Below are 23,751 nucleotides of genomic sequence, written 5' to 3'. Positions count from 1 at the left end.
GCAGAGCAGGCGCAGCACTACAGCACCCCTAACATCGGCGATCATCTGCCTATCTTATTTCACTGTGAGTAGTTATCATTATATCAAGTTTAGTCAAGCCAATCTAGCTGATTCGTATATAGTCATATAAGGCATCAACTCCCAAAACACCGCCCAAAATATCACATTTTCTTCCCACCACTGCACGAAATCACCATTGCCCTCTGGATCAGGGCGACTCGACCTTGGAAGAAGCCCCGTCGCGCACTGTGCCCCGCAGGCAAATATAGGTAGGAATGCCAGTCACCCCGGACATCAACGCCAACGCCCAACTCATCGTGCTCCAACCGGCATCGTTCTTGATGAAGCCCGCGAAAAAGGGCCCGATGATCGTCCCCACCGCGTACGCCATGTTGATGACCCCGTACGCAAACGCAATGGCCCCTCCCTCCCCGAAAATCCCGGGCGTTTCCGCCTCCCGGCCCTGCACGTAGTAGGTCGCCTCCACCAGAACCGGGGACATGATCAGACACACGCAGACCCCGATCAGGACAAGAAGCGCACACAAGAGCACTTTGTGGCCCACCGTGTTCTCGGTCACAAAGCGAAGACAGGCCAAAGCCGGCACCGCCACAAGAAACCCCCCAGTCGCCATGTACCGTCGAGTCTGGCCGTAGTTGTCGATGATGTACCCCACCACGGGGTCGAGGATCTGCGGCACGGAGATCGCGATGAAGATGAGCCCTTGGCCGGTTTGGCCCCAGCCGAACTTCTGCTCGACAAACAGCGGCAGCACGCTGTCGAAGGACGTCAGGGCGAGGGAGAGGATGAAATACGCCCACATGCTCGTCATCATGCGGCCCGAGGTCAGGAGTGTATGCATGGTGCTGGGCCGTTTCTTCGCAGAACCAACGTCGGTCGAGGCGGAGGAGGAGCGCTCCTGCTCGTGGCAGTCGTGCGGGGGACCTTTCAGGCCCTCAGAGGCTGCCGGTGAAACAGCAGTTTCCAAGTCGCTGCCACTTCCTTGCTTCTCTGCCGGGACGATCGGTCGGCCATCGGCCTGCAGCCACTTGAGTGCGTCCTTCCTCTCGATCATGGCGAGTCGAAAGATGACATCCAATGCGATTATGCCAAACGACATCCCGAAAACAGCATAGTAGCCCCCGGCACCGTAGACGACTCCTCCCAGGAGCGGGCCGGTCATTGTTCCTATGGTCATCGCCATTCCCAGATATCCCAACGCTTGGCCCAGATATTCCTGCCCGACTGTATCAACGAGAAGCGCAATTCCCACAGTCCACACAACCGCGGCAGATGCTCCTTGAAAGAGACGCCCGACAATCCATAAAGCAAGATTCGTCCCGACGCAAAGAAGAGCAGTGGCGGCGGCGAGAACCACCAGTCCCCCAATAAAGGGCCACCATCGCGACTGGAATTTATCGGCCAGGTACCCACAGATGGCTAAGAGGAAATCAGTCGGTATGTATCGTACAATGGCTCAAAAATTGGAGAAACCCACGTGAAACTGCTAACAAAGATACTCCGTAAAGAGACAGCAAGGTCGATTGCCACGATTGAACTGAGTCACGGTAAGCTGGAGCAATCCGTCGAATAACCATAAAAACATACCATCGGCGTCGGACATCCCAACTCTATCACGCAGGGCCGTTGGGGCCACGGGCACAATCTGCGAGGAAGGTCAATATAAGCTGTCGGGGAAATTCCCGCCACTAATGCCCCGGAGCCCAAGCGTACCAACCCATACATGAAGACATCCTGTCAAAAGGCCAACCGTCAGCAAACATAACCAGAAATCGGTTGGATGATGTCCTGTACCGTGAAGACGGCGAAGCAAACCACGAAGCAGATGAACGCATCGGAGGTCCTCCACTTGAGAAATCTGGGTGGTTGCTGCTGCGCCTGGTTTGACCACAAACCACACAGATCCCGCACCATTTTGTTAATGTCTGTTCTCGATTTGAGACAAACATCTATTCAGAATCTCCTTCAATTGAATGACGTAAGAACAACCGTTTTCTCCTTTTTTTCTTCGAATCGTCCTGAGCGTACACCTAGACGGAGAAAAAGAGCGAGAGTGAAACAGACGGAGGGAAATGAGAATCTAAAGTGGATGTTAGGAGATACAGGTCTCATGTTGATCAATCAAGGAGTGTCTGCAAGGGGGAGAACTGATAATATGATGGCGGGAATCCGCGAGGCTCGGCCTTTGTGCCTGGAGTCGTGGAGGAATGTTTGAAGTATAATAATCAGGATTCGTCCGGCTCCTTCCACCACTACGGAGTCGACATTTTGAAGTGAACTGGCCTTGGCCGACTTGGCCGACTCGCTGGCTTATGCTCTTGACATCTTATACGCGCGGCCGCGCCGGTAAATGACAGGATAAAAGGCTATTCGTGGTCTCATTCCATAGCATTGACTCTTGTCAAGGGTTGACAAGGGGTGTTCAAAGTCTATACATCTCGCTGCGGCTTTTAATCCCATCAAATACACAGGTGTTGTCCAAGGGAACATACTGCCTGGTTATAACCTTGAGGGCCTCCTGTGCGACTAGCCCTCCTGTGAGGGCAGACACATTGTGCAATTCACCGCCTTGCGTTCGCCGAAGCTCTTGAGTTCTCTGAACAATTCGCTGTTTGGTCTCCTCGTTGATGGCCGCCGACGCCTCCAACGTAAGGGACTGAATCACCCGATCCACTCCTGCCTCCCACGCGAGGGCGGAATCCAACGCTTTCTCGTTTTGCTTGCCGCTCTGTATGTCGGTGATTATACTATCAAGAATATCGAAGCCGAGGAAAGCAGATACCAGTGACTCAGGGTCACCCAGAGCATTGTTGATGGCTTTCACAGTGTACTTCTCACCGTTCAATTGAGGAAGGTCACGACCATGGATGACCTTGATATGAGCCGCATTCTTACAGAAGACTTCAATATCCTTGTCCGCGATCTGCGCAGGCCGGGGGCTGAGTTCTGCTTCAAGCCTCCGAACGACTTCAATGACCTCTGCCATATCTTTTCGTGCCTTCGACTTGTAAATGTTCTGCAGCGACACGTAGTCGGCTGACTGTGCTTTCATGTCAGGCAACGAGCCTGGCAGCGGGAGTACGTTGTGTTTCGTGTAGAATTCACGGATAGCTGATGCGATGAGCCAGAAATCCGCCGTTTCCGAGGTCAGATTGTTGCACTCGTCCATCTCGAAGATCTCGCGGATTGAACTCCGCAAAGTGAAAGGGTTCAGTGACTTCAGGACTGCGGCCACGGCCTCATCATAATTTTCCTCGCCACCTTCAGGATTGGCCGTCCGTGCGCCAGACCGCACTAGATCTCTGAATGCAGTTTTCTCTTTGTAGTTGGAGGGGACATTTCCGTCGTGGGTCTCCTTCCACTTTTCCAGATAGTGAAGCAAGAGTAAGATGTAAGGTACATGACCATGTTGATGATCGTCCAGAGTCTCTAGATTACTAATGCTAGCCAGAGTAGCTGCCAGTTCAGGCCAGGGGTTGAGCAAGCGTAGATCCTGCGTGCTTTCGGGGTCCGGATGTGTCTCTACTATGGGGAAAACAGCCGGAAGCTGGAGAGAAAAGGTGGAGTAGAAACCCACTGAGCGCGTATACAGGACGGGGATGCCAAGAGCTTTGGCAGCACTGCTGAGAGTGATCAGAGTGGACTTGTTTGCCGGGCCTGAGACCAGAACCAGTTTGAATTGTGGTAGGAATTCAGGGTCTTGCAGAAGCTCGGTGACCGGCTGCCGGGTGATTGCCGTTAGCACTGGGACCATGAGAGAATAGGAAGCTTCTTACAGGTGCAATATACCTTGGATTCAGAGTTTCCTTCTACGTCGGGGTTTAGTTCTTTCAGCAAGCGACAAGTCTCCTGGGCTCGAGACTTCCCTAGACTGTCCTCCTCGAGGAAGAAGTTGACCCCAAGGTCAGGCTCCGTTACCATCGCAGGGTCCACGATGGTGAAGCCGCCAATGCCAGGAAGCACGAGGTTCTTGAGGGTCTCCACTCCAACTACCCCTGAGACGCCGGTGCTCTGTTTACCCCATGGGCCATCGGAGTTGACTAGAAGTACACGTGCTTCCTCGAGCGCTTGTTGGCCACTTGCAGCCCAGAGCCGCAGTTGCCGGTCGTATTTCCTCTCCTTGGATGATGGCCCTACCAGGGCACCGGGGAAAGCTTCAGTCATGAGGGGCTATCGTCTGATAAGCGGAGCAGATCGGCTCACAATGCTCACAAAATGCTGAGTTGAGTCGAGCTTGTAGAGGCGGTGAGAGGCTCGAGCTGTATCAACCAAGCCTTGTGAATCGGAGATCTAAGAGCCAACACTGAGGTCTTCTGTAGTCTGGCTGTAGCTGGTGATGTGTGATGTGTGATGTGTACTACTAGGTAGTTCACTGATGGCAGTGGTTGGGAGCACTTGTTCAGCGCTGACACGTGATGAATGCACGCACGGATCAGGCAGAAGGGTTTTACACCTGAGGCACGAACGACTATGACGAAACACAACCCCGCCGGGCCAAAATGTCCCTCTCCATAACAATCAATAACTTAGTTACTCGTTTGCAATAAATAGAACAGACTCAACGCCACCATTGAACAACATTGCCAGCTTTAGAGGTGTCAGTTGGCAGCTAGTATGGCGGGGTTAGTTCCTCGGGGCAGTCTCAACAATATTCTGTGAGTGGCGCATCAATTAGCAGCTCTCAAAAAGTTCTACCTTATGCTGGCTGCAGTGCCCTTTCCATCCACCCCACCGGCGGCGGGCACCACTGGTCCGTCCAGTCCGTATTCCGCAGTACCTAGCCTCTTTCTTCCTCCCCTCCCCCGATCTGGCAGTTTTAAGCCCCTCCCGAGTCCTCCGTCTAGCCCGGACTATTAATACGAATTGCAGAACCCGGTCGACTTCTTCTCTTTCTGCGCTGCTCAATCATCCTTGTAATCAATCTAGACGACGCCTCGTCCGTCTCTCCCCACCTCCTCCCATCTCAACCGTCCTTTTCGCGTCTTCGCATCGCCGGAACTCCACCATGGCCAGCGTCAGCGTCATCGAAGCCGCAAAGCGCGCCGCCGGCAAGGCGGCCGTGGAGAACCACTACCCCAAGGACGCCAAGTTCGTCGGCATCGGTAGCGGGTCGACCATCGTCTACGTGGTCGAGGCCATCAAGGAGTCCGGGGTCGACACCTCGGCGACCAAATACGTGCCCACGGGCTTCCAGTCCAAGCAGCTGATCCTGTCGGCCGGGCTGACGGCCGTCGACTTCGACTCCCTCCCAGAAGGCACGGTGCTGGACGTGGCCTTCGACGGCGCCGACGAGGTGGACGACGATCTCAACCTGATCAAGGGCGGCGGGGCTTGTCTCTTCCAGGAGAAGATCGTGGCTCTGCAGGCCAAGGAGTTCATCTGCGTTGCTGGTGCGTCGTTCCCATTTCCTTCCTTCCTTCCTTCCTTCCTTCCCTTTGAAAACACCCACCCCGTATGGATGATGCCACAAATCACTGACTTCATGTGTGTTTTTCCCTCGCGCGCAGACTCCCGCAAACTCCAATCGCGCCTCCTGTCCAACTGGAAGTACATCCCCATCGAAGTCGCCCCGATTGCCGCCGCTCGCGTCCTCACGGCCCTCCGCGAGATCGGCAGCATCCAGCCCGCGCTCCGGCTGAACACCGACCCCAAGCAAGGCCCTTTGAAAACTGACCAGGCGTTCTACATCATCGACGCCCCCTTCCCGACGCTGTTGACGCAGTCCGACGTCGCGGCCGGCAAGGAAGGCAGCGGGAAGGACGGCATCTGGGAGGTCGAGGCCCTGTCGCGAGCGATCAAGCAGATCCCCGGTGTCCTGGACGTCGGGATCTTCTCTGGCCTGACGGGCCCGCAGGCCCGTGCCCTGGGCGGCGTTGGCGGGCAGAAGCCCATTGCCGCCTACTTCGGGATGCCGGACGGTTCTGTCTCCGTCAGGAAGGCGGCCGCATGAGTGGAATTCTGTAAAAAAATCCCATGTATGACGATTTACTCCATTGATAAGATATAAAATGATACCACTTGAACATTTAGCATCATTGACTACTTTACGTTTACCTGACTAGTCTCCAGTAACTGTACAACCCCGAGACGGGTTGTTGTTGGAGGTGGACTCAGTGTGCAGTCATCACAGGATATAGATTTCATGATTTAGGTTTTAAGCGTAAGGTAAGGTGGATTTATTTAGCACCCTTGCCCTTGGCCTCCGTCTCACCCAGCTCGCGCACGAAGATCTTGACCGTTCCCTCGGCCACGTCCTCCTTGCCATCCTCGAAGCCCGGGCTGATGGCAATGGCAAGGTACTTGCCGTTGGCGCTGAAGTCCACGGCGGCCACGCTGGACGGCAGCTTCTGGTACTGGCGGATTCTGCGCTTGGCCATGCCGTCCCACAGGGCGACGACGCCGTCGCCGCCGCCGGAGGCAAACGTGCCGTGCACGGGGTGGAAGGCGAGGGTGTTGACGGGGTAGACGATGTCGACCTCGTCGGCGGTCTGGCGGTGGCACTTGAAGGCGTACTTGCGGGCCTGGGACTCGGCGGAGGGGTCGAACCACTCGACGGCGACGCGGCCCTCGATGCTGGAGGAGGCGTAGCCGGCGTCGTCGGGCATGCAGGCGACGCACCGGGTCATGAACTTCAGGCTGCTCTCGCGGCGCTGCCAGGGCTCGACCTCCACCTTGTTCAGCGCGCCGGGGGCCGAGCCCTCCGACTGGGCGGTGAGGAGGGCCAGCGCCTTCAGGTCGTAGATGTGCAGCGCGCGCGACGCCATGGCGACGACGAGTTTCGTGGCCGTCAGCGACATGGAGAACGGCTTGGAGGGGAGCGGGATGACGGCGGGGAGCGTGGCGGGGTCGTTGGTCAGGTGCACATGCAGCGTGCAGTCCCACGAGGCCGATATTACGAGGTGGTGGTCCCGGCTGTAGACGACGCTGCGGACACCGGCCTCGTGCGTGCTGAGGACGGTCTGCGTGGACGAGGCGACGTCGATTCTGTTCGGTCGTCAGTAAACCTGAGTAGGGCAAGATGGGAAGCCCGCGTCAACGAAGTAGCACCAGCATCATTGTCAAAATCCAAACAAAAGGCGTAACTCACTTCCGCACATCCCAATCCAGCCCGGCCGTGTAGATCTCATCCTCCGTTGCGCCAAAGCACACATCTAGCACCGGCGCGCGATGCTCGAATTTCTGCAGCAATTTGCCCTCCCCTACCGCCCCATTCTCATCCCGGAGATCGTACAGGTAGACATTCTTGTCCCACGACGAGACAACGATGCGCGTGGAGTCGGGGTTGGGCGAGAACTTGAGCGCGGATATAGCATCCGTAGGCGGGGACGCGACGACGAATTGATCTGCAGGCTAGTTAGCACGAGCTGTCCCAGAACCCCAATCAGCCCAGAGAGATGCAAACTGACTAGATGCCATGATACTTTCTGTAAATTCCCTAGGCTGGGGAATCTCAAAGCTTTCGAACGAAATAACCGTTTGTTGATCGGTCCCGGCGTCATCGAAGCTCCGTCGCCCGGCGGCGCCTTCAGATCCGTTTTCTGTCGCCACTGACCGCCCTCCATGGAATATTCTCCCCCGCCATTTGCATCATCACGGTTTCGATAGCCATCAATAGATCTTTTGGGGACAAGCTGCCAGAGAGAAAGCAATCATGCCGTTCGCACAGCTGGTGATCGGGCCCCCAGGGGCCGGGAAGTCGACCTACTGCAACGGCATGCAGCAGTTCCTCGGGGCCATCGGCCGCAAGTGCTCGATCGTGAACCTGGACCCCGCGAACGACCAGACCTCGTATCCGTGCGCGCTGGACGTCCGCGACCTGGTGACGTTGGAGGAGATCATGAGTGAGGATCAACTGGGACCGAATGGGGGCGTGCTATATGCGCTGGAGGAGCTGGAAGAGAACTTTGATTTCCTTGAGGAGGGGCTGAAGGAGCTCGGAGGTATGCGCGCCATCCCGATCTACCAAGCCCAAGGCAAAACCTACTATAGAGACACAAATGTACTGATACTGGTATCCTCAAACATGTAGATGACTACGTTCTATTCGACTGCCCCGGCCAAGTTGAGATCTTCACACACCACTCCTCCCTGCGCAATATATTCTTCAAGATCCAGAAACTGGGGTATAGAGTATGCGCCGCGATTCCCACTCCATGCGAGTCTACTTCCAAAAACTAACATGAGCGCAAACTAGATGATCGTGATCCATCTCATCGACTCCTACAACCTCACCCTCCCCTCGATGTACATTTCCGCCCTCCTCCTCTCGCTGCGCGCCATGCTGCAGATGGACCTCCCGCACCTGAACGTGCTCACCAAGATTGACAACCTGGCCAACTACGCCCCCTTACCCTTCAACCTGGACTACTACACCGAGGTGCAGGACCTCAGCTACCTGCTGCCGCACCTGGAGGCCGAGTCGTCGCGTCTGGCGCACGAGAAGTTCGGCCCGCTCAACCAGGCCATCGTCGACCTGGTCGAGGAATTCGGGCTCGTCGCCTTCGAGACGCTCGCCGTCGAGGACAAGAAGAGCATGATGAACCTGCTGCATGCCATCGACCGCGCCAGCGGGTATGTGTTCGGGCCCGCCGAGGGCGCCAACGACACTGTCTGGCAGGTGGCGGTGCGGGAGGGGTTGGGTCAGATGGATGTGCGGGATGTGCAGGAGCGGTGGCTGGACGCGAAGGAGCAGTACGACGAGCATGAGCTCCAGCAACTGGAGGCGGAGGCGAAAGCGCGCGAGCAGGCGGCAGGAGGAGACCACCCGGGCGACGAAGACGACGACGACGAATACGGCGATCTGGGCCGAGGCTCGATACCGAACAGCGGGGTGAAGGTGATACGAAAGTCATGACATTTTCTTCGGTGTTTCCAAAAAAAATATATCTCTACATTGTTTAATAAGGGTATCTCTAATATATCAAAACCGCAAGCCAAGGTACAGCACAACACAGTTCCCCACCTCCACAAAAGCACAGCACTCACACCCTCACAACCCATCATCACTCAAACCCTCCTCCATAACATCATCCACCTCAACACCGCCTAAAACCCGCTCCGCAAACCCGCCCACCAACCCCTCCAAAACCCCATCATCATCATCAGCACCAGCACCAGCAGCACCACACCCACGCACCTTCAAAACCTCCCTCCTCGCCCGCCGAATCGCCTCCTCCTCGGCCTTCCGCATCGTCCCAGACACCCGCACAACGCGCACAACACACCGTCTCGTCAGCGCCGGATTCCGTCCTCCTCCGGCTTGATCAACTTCAGGCACGGCCTCCAAACACGTCAACGCCATCCACACCAACCGGAACGACGCGCGGGGACACCGGATGATCGCCGTCGATGTAGCCGGGGAAAGGTATTTGACTGCCGCACACACAGAGAGACACACGGTTAGCTTGGAGCATAGCAAATCCCCCTCCCACGAACACCATCACAACCAAGAAAGAAAAGAGGGGGGGAAGACATACCACTAACACCGCCGGCACCAGCCCCGCCCAGCCGGCCGACGCCCCAATCGCCGAATAACTCGGCGACCTGTTCGCGGACCAGTTTAGCCAGCAGGCTCGGCGTCAAAGCGTCGGAGGTGGGCGCGTGGATCTGGAGTTGCGGGATCGTTGACGAGGACGAGGAGGATGTAGAGGCGGGCGGGTGACGACGGGGCCAGGTGGTCGGGTCCGGGTAGAGGATGTCGAGGAGGAGGTAGCGGTGTTTGATGCGGACCATTTTGGTGCGGTGGTAGCGGGATGGGGGTTTGAGGTGGAAGAGATCGGTGGATATTCAAGTGTGGCAGAGGTTGGAGTGTGAGTTTAAGGTTGATTGGACGGGGTTGAGGTCGCGTAGTGTTGTGGTCGACTTCGACAGCAGACCTCTTTGTTTGTTCAGAGGGATCGAGGTTTCTTGCGCGTCAAAACCTCGAAGCTGTGGTTGAGCGCTGGACCGGCGATGAACCTGTTGGCGGTGATGGGGTTGATTTTCTGCCGGATATGCTCGGCCAGGCATGTGGGGCGCCGGGCTCCTGTCCCCGCCAAGATAACCACCATCGAAGATGCATTTAGCTGTTGGATTATCTGGGTAATGTTCATTTTAGGATTGATTTTTATATGTTCGGGTCAAAGCATCGTTCAAAAATCATTTCAGAATCATAATTTACGATTGATTATTCTATGAAAAGCACCTTGTCTGAATCATCGCGTAAAATTCATCAACCTTATCAGCTAGTCATGCCACACGTGCCACTACAGATTGTAAGTTGGAAAGGAAGAGGTATGAAGTGAACCAAGCCAATGCAGAAAAAAGAAAAACAAGCCATCATAACTCCGACGTCAGCTGGGACGGATTTTATGACTAGGTCATGAAATGCAAGTATATTAAAAGGGGATGGTAGGAAATTAGACGGTGACCTCAACACGGCCTTCCGAGCCACCCTTCTGGAGGGCGGGGAGGAGGTAGGTGATGTCGTCCCAGGGGTGGCGGTAGAGACCGGTGCGCAGTCTCTTCTGGTCGAGGTAGTGGGCAATGAGACCGATCGAGCGACCAAGGACGAAGAGACCGTTGAGGACACCCATCTTCATGTAGTCCTCGGTCTCCTCGGGGGAGAAGGCACCGCAGTGGCGCATGAGATCAACGAAGCAGACAGCAATGCAGCCGTCGACGTTGAGGATCAGGTTGTCCTTCTTGGAGGTGGTGACGCTCTCGACGGCGAGGGCGTAGTCGAGGAGCTTGGTGCTGGGGAAGTTCTTCTTGACGTACTCCTTGACCAGCTCGACACGGAGATCGGGGTTGTTGCGGGACTTGATGCGGTGACCAATACCGGGGACTAAAGGCAGTCAGTACATAATTCTGCAATGCACGAAACAATGGTTCACATACTCAGCTTGTTCTCCTTGCGCATGGTGTCGACGAAGTCACGGGGGCTCATGCCCTTGTCGAAGGCCTTGGTGAACTCCTCAGCAGCACCGTCCAGGGCACCACCGAAGCGGGAACCAATGGTCAGGAGACCAGAGACCAGGGCACTGATCAGGTCCTTACCAGCACGGGTGGTGATGATGGTGTTCATGGCACCAGAGACGGCAGGACCGTGATCAGCAGTAAGCATGAGAACCATCTCCAAGAACTTGCTGGCGTAGGCAGGCAGGCGGCGACGGAACCAAAGGAGGGACATGACACCACCGATACCAATGTCCTCCTTGAAGACATCGGAGATGGGCATACCAGCGTACAGGAGCTCCTGGCCACGGTCGTCGGAGATGGTGGAGATGAAAGCAGCGGGCTTACGGATGAGACCGAGCTCCTGAGCCCAGGAGTAGTCAATGGGGATCTTGGGGGGAACGGGCTCCTTCTGGGGTACAATGACGCCCTTCTGGACCTGCTCGTTGTAGACCTGGGCAAGAGTCTGGGGAAGCTCCTCGAAGGTCTCGGGGACGTGGATGCCGGCCTCACGCATGGCCTTGTTCTTGGCGACGGCGGTCTCCAGGTCGGAGTTGGCGGAAGCACCGGCGTGACCGAACTGAACCTCGGTCTTGAACATGCTGGCGCAGGTACCGATGGCCCAGGCGACAATGGGCTTGGTGATGGTGCCGTTCTTGACGGCCTCGATGACACGGTACTCCTCAACACCACCGACCTCACCAAGGAGGACGAGGATCTTGCACTCAGGCTCGGCCTGGTAACGGAGAAGGTGGTCGATGAAAGTGGTACCGGGGTAACGGTCACCACCAATGGCAACACCCTCGTAGACACCGTCGGTGTTCTGGGAGATGATGTTGTTCAACTCGTTGGACATACCACCGGACTTGGAGACGTAACCGACGGAACCCTTGCGGTAGAGCTTGGAGGCAACAATGTTGTCCATCATACCACCAGTGTTACCGATCTTGAAAGCACCGGGCTTGATACCACCGACGGTAGCAGGGCCGATGATGGTGATGCCCTTCTCCTTGGCAGTGACGAGGATCTCACGAGCACGCTACCACACGGTTAGTCTCAATGGCCCACATGATACGGATTCAGCAAGTCGAACGTACTCTCTCGGGGACACCCTCAGCAATGATGGCAATGCTCTTGATCTGGGGGCACTCCATGAGCTCCATGGTAGAGCTGTAGACGGAACGGGAAGAAGCGAAGTTGACGACGGTGTCAACGTCGGGGTGCTTGGCCATGGCCTTGGAGACATCCTGGTAGACGGGGAGGAGAGTCTCGCTGGTACCCCAGTACATCTTGCTGACGAACTGGCCACCGAAAGTGTAGATGATACCGGCGACGGAGGGAGTGCTACGCTTGCAGATGAAGTCGAAGTCCAGCATACCCTGGACAGCCCGGGGCTGCATACCACTGTGGCCGTTGTCAATGACGAGCCACGGATGAACCATCAAGTGGGACTTACTATACGAAACATCTCGTCTTGTTGTGGAAGAGGGTGTGGTTGAGGGGAGAAAGCACACGGCTGGGGGGGTCGAAGCGGGTGATGTTGTCGTTGGCGGAGGCGCCGTTGGCAGTGTTGATCAAAGGAGCACCGTTAGGCATGATGGCTGATACTCTGCGAATTCGACTGTAGGTCAGCACTGTGGTATAGGTATAGCATAGTGGGTGAGATGGAACCAGATCAAGGGAGTCGAATAGACGGGCATTGGAGACAATGGATGGGAGATGCTTACCTGTCAACAGAGCTTGGACTGATGGGGAAATAGAATTAAGGAAGAGGAAGGGATATTAATATGTAGGTATGAGTGGTATAGAGGAAGGAGGGAGTAGGAGAACGAGAAGTCACACCAGATGTCGCGACCTGACGGAGGAGGAGGATGAGGAGGGGAACAAAAGGGAAGGGAACAGGAAGAGAGTAATGCAATCAAGGAGATGGAGAAACGAGAATCGGCGAGACAGATGAATGGACTGATGGGGAAGAGGCGGATGATGGGTGAAAAACAAAAAAAAAATGCAAGTTTCTAAAAAAAATTAAAATAAAAAAAATAAAGCGCAGGAGGAGGGGGACGATATCGGGAGCTTGATGGGATGGGGGGGGGGGAGTAAAGAATTATGGGGCACTGGTGTCGTAACTCCATTACTTACAATACCACTGGTGGTATGAATGGGGTGGAAAGTTGGTAACGTTCCGTACTGGAAGCCGGGTTCGAACCGTCACTCCGTCAACTCTGGCTCTTTCTGGCTCAAACAGCCGCCGCCGTTCAGTTGGGGAAACCCGAGTTGCGCAGCAATCCATGATAGGGTCATCCACTACTTGAATAGGTACTCGACAGATCCGGAATACTTCGAGAATGCGACTCTGTTATCATTGACTGCCGGGGTTGGAATGCGACAGAGCAATCATCACTACTATCATCATTATCCTCCTCCTCCTCCTCGGAGTCTTCTACGATAGGAACGGAGTACGGAGTTTATGGCATCAGGTGAATCCCTCTACACTCTTTACTCGTATCAACCGCGCCTTCATCAGGACTTCGACTTCCCGCAGTAATCCCGTCAGCAATAGCGACAAAGTACGGAGTTTCCAGTCAGTATCTGAAGTACTCGTGAATCTTCTATCCCGCGGGTTCGAAGCGAAACCCGCCAAAATCAATGATTGGAACATCGGATTGTCTCGACAGTGCACCGCCATCGAGAAATCGACCGATACCCATTCCGTCTTCCGAAAATCCCTTGGTTCATTTCGTTCATTTCAGGTGCTAGCATTATTGAGCTGGTAGCCTGGTTGGGGTTAGAGCGGAGTGGAGCCTGGTGGGATCCGCAGACTGGAGGCCAGGGACATGGATGAGATGGGATGGGATGGGATGGAATGGGATGGGATGGGGTGGTCTGGTCCGATACGTAGACTACTACGGAGTATGCACGAGGCCTGTAAGTTGGCTGGGATCATTGCGTTTGTTTTGTCTCCCCTCACCGAAAGATTGAGCAAGCGGTATGAGGTGGAAGTGAAGGATTGGAGGATGGAGATTGAATCTGGAATCTGATCGCAAGAGGAGCTGCCTACTTGGCAGTGAGTACTCCGTAGTAGTACTCGGGATGGTATGTACAGTGCACCGTTGAGTCCGATGGGTCGATCGTAGGTTTGCTATGATTGTTGTTGCTTGTGCAGTAACTTACGCAGTAGTACTCCGTACTCCGTAATTGTCGGCTCTGCCCCTCATTTCCATCGTAGTCGGCAGCCTTTCCTTATCTTATCGGAGTCAGTGGCAGCCTCAGGTACCGACCGCGGCGCGGACTTTGAAGAAACTGGGGAAAAAGAAGCGTGGCCGTGAGAACCCAGGGAAATTGATTACATCATCGTACAGCATGTCATTCTCTCCATGTTTCTACGGAGTAGTATGTTTCGATGAAGGTTCTCTACGGAGTACCATTCTTGGGGAAATCATCTGGCCACCGTGCTGCAATTGCTTCCGGTTTCGTACGAGACCATGGCCAACAAATTGACCACGTACCCAACAGATTCTTTTGCATACCGGTAGGTAGTTACCTAGTAGTTTCTAGGGGGCGTGGTATTGAGGCTACAGCGTAGGGCAGATACTGCGGAACTAAAAGAACTAAAATACTCTCATACTCTGGATTGACCCTCCCGAGGATCCCCAACGCCCGCCAATCCAGGATGACAGGCTGGGTCTTCGCCCGGCCCGCTTTTTCTTACGGAGGCTCCACTGCATCTCAACAACTCCCACAACTCCCCTGGTATTCCTGGTATCGGCCACAATAGCCTCTGGTATCGCCGTGTTTTGGTCATTTTGGCTCCAGGAAACCAGAGGGAAATCCGTTTCAGACGATCATTCCATGCACTGATCCATCCCAATTCCTACTCTGGCGGCGGCCAGTCCAGAAAATTTTATTCCACCTGCTCCTTTCATCGGACACTGCATACTCAGTATCATCACCGAGTCGACTAATCGGCGTCCGTCTCAGCTTCTTGTTCCGTTTGGTTCCTTTTTTTCTCATTTTCTCCCTCTCCCGACCTCTTTTTACTCTTCCTCTTTTGCCCACTTGACCCTCCCCTCCCCCCCTCCCCCCCTCCTCCTACTCTCTACTCAACCCACCCCTCCTCCCTCCGATCTATTTCCAGTGACATCTCGCATCTGGTAATAATCCCTCTACCAACCTACGAAAAATATCTCTGGTCTTCCTCTCTTCCTCCTCTTCCTCTTGACTCTTCCTCCTACTCTCTCAATTATCAGGTATATTCTTAATCCGGGGTTGACTTCCCATATACACCCTCTATATCCTCCATTGTTGTTGTTGTTGTTGTTGTTATTGTTCTCCGCCTCTTACACATACTTCAGTTTTTTAATTCTATCCTCCCTCTCCTCCTCTTACGATCATCATGTCCGCCAAATCGATTCTCGAGGCTGATGGCAAGGCCATCCTCAACTACCACCTCACTCGTGCCCCCGTCATCAAGCCGACTCCTCTCCCTCCTTCCTCCACGCACAACCCTCCCCCCAAGCTCGCCTCCCTCTACTTCCCCGAAGATGAGTCCGTCAAGGACGTTCTCGACCAGGCTGAGGTCCTCTACCCGTGGCTGTTGACCCCCGGCTCCAAGTTCGTGGCCAAGCCCGATCAATTGATCAAGAGACGTGGAAAGAGCGGCCTGTTGGCCCTGAACAAGACCTGGGCTGAGGCTCGGGAGTGGATTGAGGCTCGCGCTGGCAAGGAGATCCAGGTCGAGACCGTGGCCGGCTACCTCCGTCAGTTCCTGGTTGAGCCTTTCGTGCCTCACCCCCAGGAGACTGAGTACTACATCAACATCCACTCCGTGCGTGAGGTAAGGACAATCGCAATTCACTTGCCACATTCCGCTCGAATGCTAATTCAGAACAGGGTGACTGGATTCTCTTCACTCACGAGGGTGGTGTCGATGTCGGTGATGTCGATGCTAAGGCTGAGAAGCTCCTCATCCCCGTCAACCTCAAGAACTATCCTTCCAACGAGGAGATCGCTGCTACTCTCCTGAGCAAGGTCCCCAAGGGTGTCCACAACGTCCTCGTTGACTTCATCTCCCGCCTCTACGCCGTCTACGTGGACTGCCAGTTCACCTACCTCGAGATCAACCCTCTGGTTGTCATCCCCAACGCGGATGCCACCTCCGCTGAAGTCCACTTCCTCGATCTGGCTGCCAAGCTCGACCAGACCGCTGAGTTCGAGTGCGGTACCAAGTGGGCCATTGCCCGCAGCCCCGCCAACCTGGGCATGCCCGTCATCAAGAGCGAGAAGGTCAACGTCGATGCTGGTCCTCCCATGGAGTTCCCCGCTCCTTTCGGTCGTGAGCTGAGCAAGGAGGAGAAGTTCATCTCCGAGATGGACGCCAAGACCGGTGCCTCCCTTAAGCTGACCGTCCTCAACGCCAACGGCCGTGTCTGGACCCTGGTTGCTGGTGGTGGTGCCTCCGTTGTGTACGCCGATGCCATTGCCTCTGCTGGCTTCGTCAGCGAGTTGGCCAACTACGGTGAGTACTCCGGTGCTCCCACCGAGACTCAGACCTTCAACTACGCCCGCACCATCCTCGACCTGATGCTGCGTGCCCCCACCCACCCCGAGGGCAAGGTCCTCTTCATCGGTGGTGGTATTGCCAACTTCACCAACGTTGCCTCGACCTTCAAGGGTGTCATCCGCGCTCTCCGCGAGGTTGCCCCCGTCCTCAACGAGCACAAGGTCCAGATCTGGGTTCGTCGTGCCGGTCCCAACTACCAGGAGGGTCTCAAGAACATCAAGGCCGTTGGTGAGGAGCTTGGCCTCAACATGCACGTCTACGGCCCCGAGATGCACGTCAGTGGTATCGTGCCCCTTGCCCTTCTCGGCAAGAAGACCGACATCAAGGAGTTCGGTTCCGCGTAAGAGGAAAAGGAGGGTCTTTTCTGCTGATTCCCCTTTCTATTTTTTAATTTAATCTTCCTATGAGATTCTTATTTCTGAATGCATGGCATGATACGGTTGTTTTACGTCATTCTGTTATTTTACTCCTTTTTTTTTTCTTTTCTTGACGGCACACACATGGATTCCCCGGCTTTGCTTTGATTTCAAGTGCAAGGGAAAGACGGGACTTGATCCGTTCTGGAGTTGAAACACTGCTTAGACTTGTGATAGTCGTGAATACAACGATACGATCTGTTGTCTTTGGTCTGTAGGCCTGTAGGCCAGATAAATGTTTTGGCTGGTATCCGCGATTAGAGCCATCCCCGCATGAACTAGGGGAGATAGTAGATTCGAAAGGGGAAAAGACAGCAAGGCAGCGCAGCCCACCCACGCATGCAAGGATGACTTGTCAACCCTCCAACCGATGAAGTAGACAGGAGAAACCAGGCCGATGCAAACCGCTGCTGCTGCTGCTGCTGCTGCAATATGTGTTGTACATCCAGCCATCCATTCCAACAATCGCGCAAAGCAAGTTCCCCTGTATTTATTTCCCCGACATGCGGTGTGCACAATCCACATCCACATAGTACAGCACAGAGGACACAAAGAACACATTAGACACATGTGCAGCGCAGCGCAGCAACGCATGTGTGTGCTGTACAGTACGTCCAGCTCCCCCTCACCAAGCAACCGACCAACCAACTGACCAACTAACCAACCAAATTGCCAAACCCGATGCCCAGTTAAAACTGAACGTACAGTAGAGTGTAAATTAGTGTGAGGTGGGAGAGACACAACGTACAAACAATACCATGTGCCCATGTCTGAGCATGGTGTCTGTGTCCGTGTACGGTAAGTTAAGTCAAATCCAATACGAAACTCGTATGTAACGCCCCAAACAGACGTCCAAATAAACTACACCTCCCCTCTCGTGCCACAAGATAAGATCCGAATTCTTCTCAGATCCACATGGGTAGGAGATCTGTTCTGCAGAGATCAAGACTAAGATCAAGATCAAGATAAAGGAAAGGGGGGAAAAGATTTTCGGGCAGGGGTGGATGGTGCGGTGGGAAACGAGGAGGAGGTTCCGTACGTCCGAGGCGGGAGGCGGATGGATGGAAGCCCAGGGCTTCCTTAGGTAGTAGGTAGGTATCTTGGGAAACGGCCGGGGGGATAAGGGCGGTTTTGTTTGGTTTGCATTTCTTTGGGTTGCGTCTATATACTGACACTAACTGTGCTGGGAGATGTACTGTTGGTGGATGTCTGGGGGTTTGTGGGAATTGCGGTGGTTAACTTACTGATGTTATCAGGTAGAGGGTTGGGTTCTGGTTGTACTGTACTCCGTAGTGGGTTTGGAAAGGTAACTAACTTACATACTTCTTGTCTGTGCTTGTGCTTCGGCTATTGCTGTTGACGTTGACGACGCAGGAGGAGGAGGCGAAGCTGCTGCTGCTTCTCTTCGTCTTTCCTTTTGGGTAAATAGTTATGTGTTGAATCTTAATGAATCCTTTCTTGCACGCTCGTATGTTGTTGATGTAAACACTTCCGTTGCCCTGTATATATCTTCCACAGAGTTTGCAAGTTGAGTAGGAAATAAACAACCAACAACCCCTCTGACCCCTTCTCCTACCTCCTCAATCAAACGCTTATTCGAATACTTGTAGTCAAGATACGGAACTGCCACATCCTTAAACATTTATCATACTTTCTTGAGCAGCACAGCCTCATAGTGACACCACGATACTTCATGCATGTCTTGACCTGAAAATGTAGAACCGATCAACACCCATCCTTCCATCGGCCGCAACGACCAAGCCTTGGAGAACAAGGAGCAGCCACCACCCTAACGACAGTGTCATCTCAAGATAACTGGCCATCTGCTCTAAGTAAGTACATGTGCTGACTCGAACTAGTCTGGACTGACACGTAAGGAGCTATACCACGAGTCCGTCCTCGTGACCTCCAATGCGGACGAATTCGTCCTGGCAACACACCAGGATTTATTGGCTGATGACCTAAACTCCAGTGTTGCTGTTGCACAGCCGCACTGTTGAGACTCGTTTTAACTGTGGACAGGACGCGATGCATGAATATCATGTTCGTAAAGTCCTTACTGCTGAGCCGGGTTCCTACATATCGGATACCTATGTTTTACACAGGAGTGGCTGTTGGTCCCTGGATATCCGAGACGGTCAACATGAACGCACGATTGTGCATGATACGCCTTCCTCCACAGGCATGGTGTGGCATCTCATGAAGGCTAATGCGATACCTGCGGGCGACGAGTGATTGAACTAGTGCTCCGACTAAGACGGGTCTGATGCTAGGAGCTACGACAACAACAAGACGCCCCAAGAAAACATAACCAGATGTTCACAAGAGAGGAGATTATCATATCGTATTACATACGCTCATCGCGACAAACACCCCCAGACAAGACGAGAGCAAAGTAGTTGACAGGCGACAGAAGTACATCGTGTGGTATGCAAAAACAGTCATTTCACGCTTTCGGCAATAAATGCGCAGCAGAACAGGTGATAAGGGCCCAACACTAACACTAGGGAAAGCTCTCCATAGCGCGTTATCGGGCCTTTTTAATGGGGAGAGTTTTTTTCGAATGAGGAAGCTCTGAATGGCTGAGGCTCATGATTTTGCGGGAAAAGGGAAGTATAATACACGTTATAGGCGGCTTCGAACATCCGGAAAAACAGAAGACAACAAGACGTTGGACATTATTTGGCTAGTCCAATTTACTCGTTGATCTTGGCGAGGATCCTAGAGTAGTTGTACGGTCAGAATCCAGGTTGGCAGCAGTTGATGAATGAAGGGATGTACGTACTCAGAGTCGCGGTAGAGGGTGTACTCCTCCTCACCAACCTTGATGGGGCTACCACCGAACTATACCAGAGTCCTTGTTAGCCATATCCGGAAGAGCGCTGGAGCTGCCACAAAAACGATGCTCCTTCTGCCAAACCAGGCGATGTCCGAAACGTACCTGGGGGATGAGGACACGGTCGCCGACAGCAACGCCCATGGGGATGCGCTGGCCGTTACGGTCGACGGCACCGGGGCCAACGGCGAGAACCTTGGCCTCGTTCTGCTCCTTGACGCTGCTCTCGGGGAGGAAGATACCGGAGGCGGTCTTGGCCTCGGGCTTGACACGCTGGACCAGGACGCGGTCCAGGAGGGGAGCAAGGTTCTTGACGTTGCGGAGGAAAGACTGTATAGAGAAATAACAGTTTAGTAACAGGTTCAAGAGTCTAAGCTCGATGGTTGTGATGCTCAGAGGAATTGGCGATCCGGTGGAAACAGGCGGAAAAGTTCAATCGGAGCTCCAGGCAACAAAGACGGAGGGAGATATCCTACCATTGTGATGGTGATGTGATTGAGGGTGCTGAGCACAAGAGGCAGCGAGCAAATCAAAGAGGAGTGATTAAGGATGGAAGTGAGTCAAGACGTGGAGAGCAAAAGAAGAAGAAGAGGAAGCGGCCGGCCGGGGAAACGAAGATCTGATCTGGAGTCGCGAGAAATTTCCAGAATGCCAAGACCAACAAGCTTCCATCCTCTCTTGCTTTCTGCCGAGGACTCACCACCACGACTTTTCCTACGAGCTGTTCTTTGGTTTTCCTGAACATTGAAAGACAGAATACTGCACATTGTCTCGTGTGGACAGCCAGATACTTGACAGCCACCCGGTATACCTACAATTACCCCAGCATCTCCAGTCTGGCACATCATTACCCGCTCGCTCCCTTTCCCGAGCCGGCCAGACCGACTCCGGACCTGTCAAACCTTCTCGGTTCTTCTCAATGAATGGATTGCATATACCTTGGGAATTTTCTAACTCCATCCTACCATCCAACCATCCAAAATGCCACCCCCACATAGCCGTTATCGTAACAAGGTGACTGATACTTTCATGAAACCTAACTCTAACTACCATCTTCTGCCCCGTCCACGGCCACCTCCTCCGAAACCTCCTCCGTAACCCATCTGCTGTTGACCACCACCTTGACCCCCAAATCCAGGTTGACCCTGTTGTCCGCCGCCTGCGCCGGATTGCCCGCCCATGAGCGCCTGAGCATGTTGCATGAACGTCATGGGATCCATCGAGGCGGGATCCAGGCCTTGCGCCATCATGCTCGTGAGGATCCCCTGCATCATATCCGGCGACATGTCCGGCATGCCGGGCATACCGGGCATCGGAGGGGCCGCGCTGCTTGGAGGCACGCCTGGCCCCGGTGGACCACCGCCCATCGGCGGCATGCCCATCCCCAGGAAAGCCTGCATGTCGTCCAATTGTCTCTTCTGGTCCCCGATATCCTTGCGCAGCTCTTGCTGTTTCAACACGTAACTGGCCCATGTGAACTCATCAAACCCGTAGTTAAAGTAGTCTGTGATATCGGACCCCGGTCGCCGCCACGGCTTGTCATCTTCCGGAAAGTCCGCATCCATGTCAGTCAGTAGGATGGGCTTGCCTGTCGTCGGGTGGACGGGGTTGGCATGAACGTCGATCGTGGACACTTGGACTGGAGGATATGAAGAGCCCGGCCTTTGCGGTGCAGCCGGTACAGCGGGTCTTGCGCTGACGGGTACGGGCGTGGCGGATTCAGCTTTGGGCGTGGCGAGAGTGGGGGTGGAGGGTTTCGGAGCAGGAGGAGACTCTGCGGACGAGGGGCGTTGTGATTCTGCGCGTAGATTGGCATGGCGAGGATGTGGGCTGTTCGAGGGTTAGACAAGCTGTGGGAGCTATTCCCGGAGCTCGACTCACGCTTCTGGAGGTGGCGCATCGGCGGGCGCTTCAGTAATGATGTTGAAGTCATCCTAGAGCTTGAGTTAGACGGTCAAAATGTAGGTGCAGTGGTTTCGTAACCATACATCATCTTCATCCACCTCTATCTCTTCTTCCTCATATTCCTCTCCATAGTTATCCGCAGGAGGATTCTGGGCACCATTCTGATGCTGAGGAGCCGGCACCGTGTCGGCGGGATCGTAGAAATCGTCGTCTTCGTCGTCCATCATCTTGAAGAGCTGCAGGAGGTATGGAGTGAACGTATGTAACGAGGCGTAGCGGAAATGCGATCCTGTTTACGGCGATCCTGCGGAGATCGCACGGGCGGCGGGTTTGGCCTGTTTGCTCTGGCTTTGTTCGCTCGCGACGAGCTGCCAACCTTCAACGTCAATGAAAGAACCCCTCCCCTGGTCAAGTGATTCTCAGGTCAAAGAAAAGAAGCTATCGGAAGCTTGTTGGCTTGTTGGAGGTCTTACTGTGCCATTGACATTGTTGGCTTACGAGCCTCAATTCGACCACCCCGATCCGGAAACTCTCCCAATCACGTGCCGGTACGTCAGTCGTTTGCATGTGAGGAAGAACGACAAGCCACTTACACTCCATTCTAGATAGAACTCCAGAACATCCCAGCAATATGTCGAACTCAGAACAGCCCAGCCATGGCTCGACTCCGAGGTCCTTCACAAGCCAGACCGTCTCTGCCGAAGACTTACTCAAGTCGCAGACGGTTGGTCTGGTGCACCTATCCGATTTCCGCAAACGCCGCGCAGAGGTACTCGAGCAAAAGGAACGAGAGGCCCATGATAAGTCGCTTGGGAGAAGCTCAGCCGGTATTTCGAGAAGTGCCACTCCTTCCACGGGCGACATCACTGACGGGTAAGTCAAGGCTTGACAGTGTTCCGTTGCTGCCCCACGATGCTGATCGCAACGCAATAGCAGCTCGACTCCCCGAAGCGACGCCCCTCCCAAGAAGAAAAAGAAGAAGCCGCTCGTGAAGAGCAAGCTCTCATTCCACAACGACGAGGAGGAAGAGGAAGAGGTCGACAGCGCTGCCGGTACCCCACGCGATTCCAGCGTTCCACGGTCCGCCTCGAGGACTCCAGTCGACGACGGCTCTGCGCCACCATCACGGCGCATCACGCCCAACCCCAACGCTCCTCCTCCACCGAAGGCGATGACAAAAGCGGCCTTGAAGGCCGAGGCAGAGGCGCGGGATGCTCTCCGCCGGGAGTTCCTGGCTATGCAGGAAGCCGTGAAGAACACCGAGATATTGATTCCTTTTATCTTCTACGATGGAACGAATATACCCGCTGGGACAGTTAAGGTCAAGAAGGGCGATCCTGTATGGCTGTTTCTCGACAGATGCCGGAAGGTTGGAGCCGAGCTTGGTGTCAGTGGCAACAGCCAAGCATCCAAAGCGCGCAAAGACAACCGGCGCGAGTGGGCTAGAATCAGTGTCGATGACTTGATGCTGGTCAAGGGCGAGGTTATTGTCCCACATGTGAGTACTTGCCATAACCTGAGTTGACATGGGGCACTGGCTGATGGATGCAGCACTACGAGCTATACTATTTTATTGCCAACAGTGTTCCCAGCTACACGAGCGCCGGTGGCCTGTTGTTCGACTATTCTAACAAGCCGCCGCCGGCTTCCCGATCTGACGATCCTCTCGCCAAGCCGAATAGCGACCAGCTGGAAGGAGCCGATAAGGATCCCACCCTGACGAAGGTGGTCGATAGACGCTGGTATGAGCGCAACAAGCACATTTTCCCTGCGAGCTTGTGGCGGGAATACGAACCTGGGCCCGAGTTCGAGGAGAGGATGCGGACGACAAGGCGCGACGCGTCCGGAAATACGTTCTTCTTCTAGAGTGCTGGCGCAGGGAAGACTGTAGACTTATCGGGGATGCGCTAGAGAGCGAGAAATGTTATGTATGCTAAGATACCCGTATAAACCCTTTGGCAGTATATAGTCGAAGTTGAGATATTGACCATTTTTGACACTTTTGTGGCTGTTCCATACTGCGTGCATTCGAATGCCTTCCTGATCTAGCTTTCGCGCAGCTTCATACAACCACTCTC

General features: G+C 54.4%; 11 protein-coding genes across 11 annotated transcripts; 5 read left to right on the top strand and 6 right to left on the bottom strand.

The window, feature by feature from the left end:
- Window positions 1-59: 59 nt before the first annotated feature.
- Window positions 60-2,189, bottom strand: BO95DRAFT_198103 (MFS transporter). The gene is made up of 5 exons (XM_025581010.1): window positions 1,816-2,189; window positions 1,735-1,755; window positions 1,609-1,666; window positions 1,499-1,558; window positions 60-1,440 (listed from the first exon to the last, which is right to left on the bottom strand). The coding sequence occupies exons 1-5, from the start codon at window positions 1,933-1,935 to the stop codon at window positions 209-211; spliced, it is 1,491 nt and encodes a 496-aa protein (XP_025446869.1). The 5' UTR covers window positions 1,936-2,189; the 3' UTR covers window positions 60-208.
- Window positions 2,190-2,443: 254 nt separating this feature from the next.
- Window positions 2,444-4,185, bottom strand: BO95DRAFT_352535 (NEDD8-activating enzyme E1 regulatory subunit; the record flags this gene model as incomplete). The annotated part of the gene is made up of 2 exons (XM_025582140.1): window positions 2,444-3,742; window positions 3,811-4,185. The coding sequence occupies 2 exons, from the start codon at window positions 4,183-4,185 to the stop codon at window positions 2,444-2,446; spliced, it is 1,674 nt and encodes a 557-aa protein (XP_025446868.1).
- A 403-nt stretch (window positions 4,186-4,588) lies between these two features.
- Window positions 4,589-6,079, top strand: BO95DRAFT_438708 (ribose-5-phosphate isomerase RKI1). The gene is made up of 2 exons (XM_025585582.1): window positions 4,589-5,411; window positions 5,529-6,079. The coding sequence occupies exons 1-2, from the start codon at window positions 5,027-5,029 to the stop codon at window positions 5,969-5,971; spliced, it is 828 nt and encodes a 275-aa protein (XP_025446867.1). The 5' UTR covers window positions 4,589-5,026; the 3' UTR covers window positions 5,972-6,079.
- On the bottom strand, window positions 6,080-7,506 carry BO95DRAFT_404759 (WD40 repeat domain-containing protein). The gene is made up of 3 exons (XM_025583966.1): window positions 7,428-7,506; window positions 7,109-7,364; window positions 6,080-7,005 (listed from the first exon to the last, which is right to left on the bottom strand). Exons 1-3 carry the CDS (start codon window positions 7,435-7,437, stop codon window positions 6,198-6,200), a joined length of 1,074 nt encoding a protein of 357 aa, XP_025446866.1. The 5' UTR covers window positions 7,438-7,506; the 3' UTR covers window positions 6,080-6,197.
- Window positions 7,507-7,672: 166 nt separating this feature from the next.
- On the top strand, window positions 7,673-8,875 carry BO95DRAFT_352904 (GTPase GPN2; the record flags this gene model as incomplete). The annotated part of the gene is made up of 3 exons (XM_025582154.1): window positions 7,673-7,961; window positions 8,051-8,151; window positions 8,216-8,875. The coding sequence occupies 3 exons, from the start codon at window positions 7,673-7,675 to the stop codon at window positions 8,873-8,875; spliced, it is 1,050 nt and encodes a 349-aa protein (XP_025446865.1).
- Window positions 8,876-8,909: 34 nt separating this feature from the next.
- Window positions 8,910-10,113, bottom strand: BO95DRAFT_478823 (Rpp14/Pop5 family protein). Its single transcript, XM_025590059.1, has 2 exons — window positions 9,498-10,113; window positions 8,910-9,393 (listed from the first exon to the last, which is right to left on the bottom strand). The coding sequence occupies exons 1-2, from the start codon at window positions 9,751-9,753 to the stop codon at window positions 9,011-9,013; spliced, it is 639 nt and encodes a 212-aa protein (XP_025446864.1). The 5' UTR covers window positions 9,754-10,113; the 3' UTR covers window positions 8,910-9,010.
- Window positions 9,863-10,307, top strand: BO95DRAFT_198003 (uncharacterized protein). The gene has a single exon (XM_025581009.1). The coding sequence runs from the start codon at window positions 9,973-9,975 to the stop codon at window positions 10,195-10,197; it is 225 nt and encodes a 74-aa protein (XP_025446863.1). The 5' UTR covers window positions 9,863-9,972; the 3' UTR covers window positions 10,198-10,307.
- Window positions 10,173-13,001, bottom strand: BO95DRAFT_438704 (putative ATP citrate lyase, subunit 1). Its single transcript, XM_025585581.1, has 5 exons — window positions 12,684-13,001; window positions 12,413-12,565; window positions 12,054-12,360; window positions 10,900-11,995; window positions 10,173-10,846 (listed from the first exon to the last, which is right to left on the bottom strand). The coding sequence occupies exons 2-5, from the start codon at window positions 12,550-12,552 to the stop codon at window positions 10,419-10,421; spliced, it is 1,971 nt and encodes a 656-aa protein (XP_025446862.1). The 5' UTR covers window positions 12,553-12,565; window positions 12,684-13,001; the 3' UTR covers window positions 10,173-10,418.
- Window positions 13,002-15,028: 2,027 nt separating this feature from the next.
- On the top strand, window positions 15,029-17,093 carry aclA (putative ATP citrate lyase subunit (Acl)). Its single transcript, XM_025585580.1, has 2 exons — window positions 15,029-15,790; window positions 15,847-17,093. Exons 1-2 carry the CDS (start codon window positions 15,350-15,352, stop codon window positions 16,858-16,860), a joined length of 1,455 nt encoding a protein of 484 aa, XP_025446861.1. The 5' UTR covers window positions 15,029-15,349; the 3' UTR covers window positions 16,861-17,093.
- Window positions 17,094-19,166: 2,073 nt separating this feature from the next.
- fip1 (cleavage polyadenylation factor subunit FIP1) lies at window positions 19,167-22,139 on the bottom strand. Its single transcript, XM_025591391.1, has 7 exons — window positions 21,757-22,139; window positions 21,650-21,702; window positions 20,819-21,598; window positions 20,245-20,272; window positions 19,874-20,098; window positions 19,718-19,776; window positions 19,167-19,653 (listed from the first exon to the last, which is right to left on the bottom strand). The coding sequence occupies exons 1-7, from the start codon at window positions 21,898-21,900 to the stop codon at window positions 19,629-19,631; spliced, it is 1,314 nt and encodes a 437-aa protein (XP_025446860.1). The 5' UTR covers window positions 21,901-22,139; the 3' UTR covers window positions 19,167-19,628.
- Window positions 22,073-23,671, top strand: BO95DRAFT_438701 (FAM50/XAP5 family protein). Its single transcript, XM_025585579.1, has 4 exons — window positions 22,073-22,221; window positions 22,279-22,546; window positions 22,607-23,171; window positions 23,225-23,671. The coding sequence occupies exons 2-4, from the start codon at window positions 22,305-22,307 to the stop codon at window positions 23,537-23,539; spliced, it is 1,122 nt and encodes a 373-aa protein (XP_025446859.1). The 5' UTR covers window positions 22,073-22,221; window positions 22,279-22,304; the 3' UTR covers window positions 23,540-23,671.
- The last annotated feature ends 80 nt before the right edge of the window (window positions 23,672-23,751 follow it).

Source organism: Aspergillus brunneoviolaceus (genome assembly GCF_003184695.1).
Source record: "Aspergillus brunneoviolaceus CBS 621.78 unplaced genomic scaffold BO95scaffold_5, whole genome shotgun sequence".
In the NCBI taxonomy this organism is placed as follows: domain Eukaryota; kingdom Fungi; phylum Ascomycota; class Eurotiomycetes; order Eurotiales; family Aspergillaceae; genus Aspergillus; species Aspergillus brunneoviolaceus.
The sequence above is the reverse complement of the archived record's forward strand: the minus strand, read 5'-3'. Positions and strand labels throughout refer to the sequence as shown.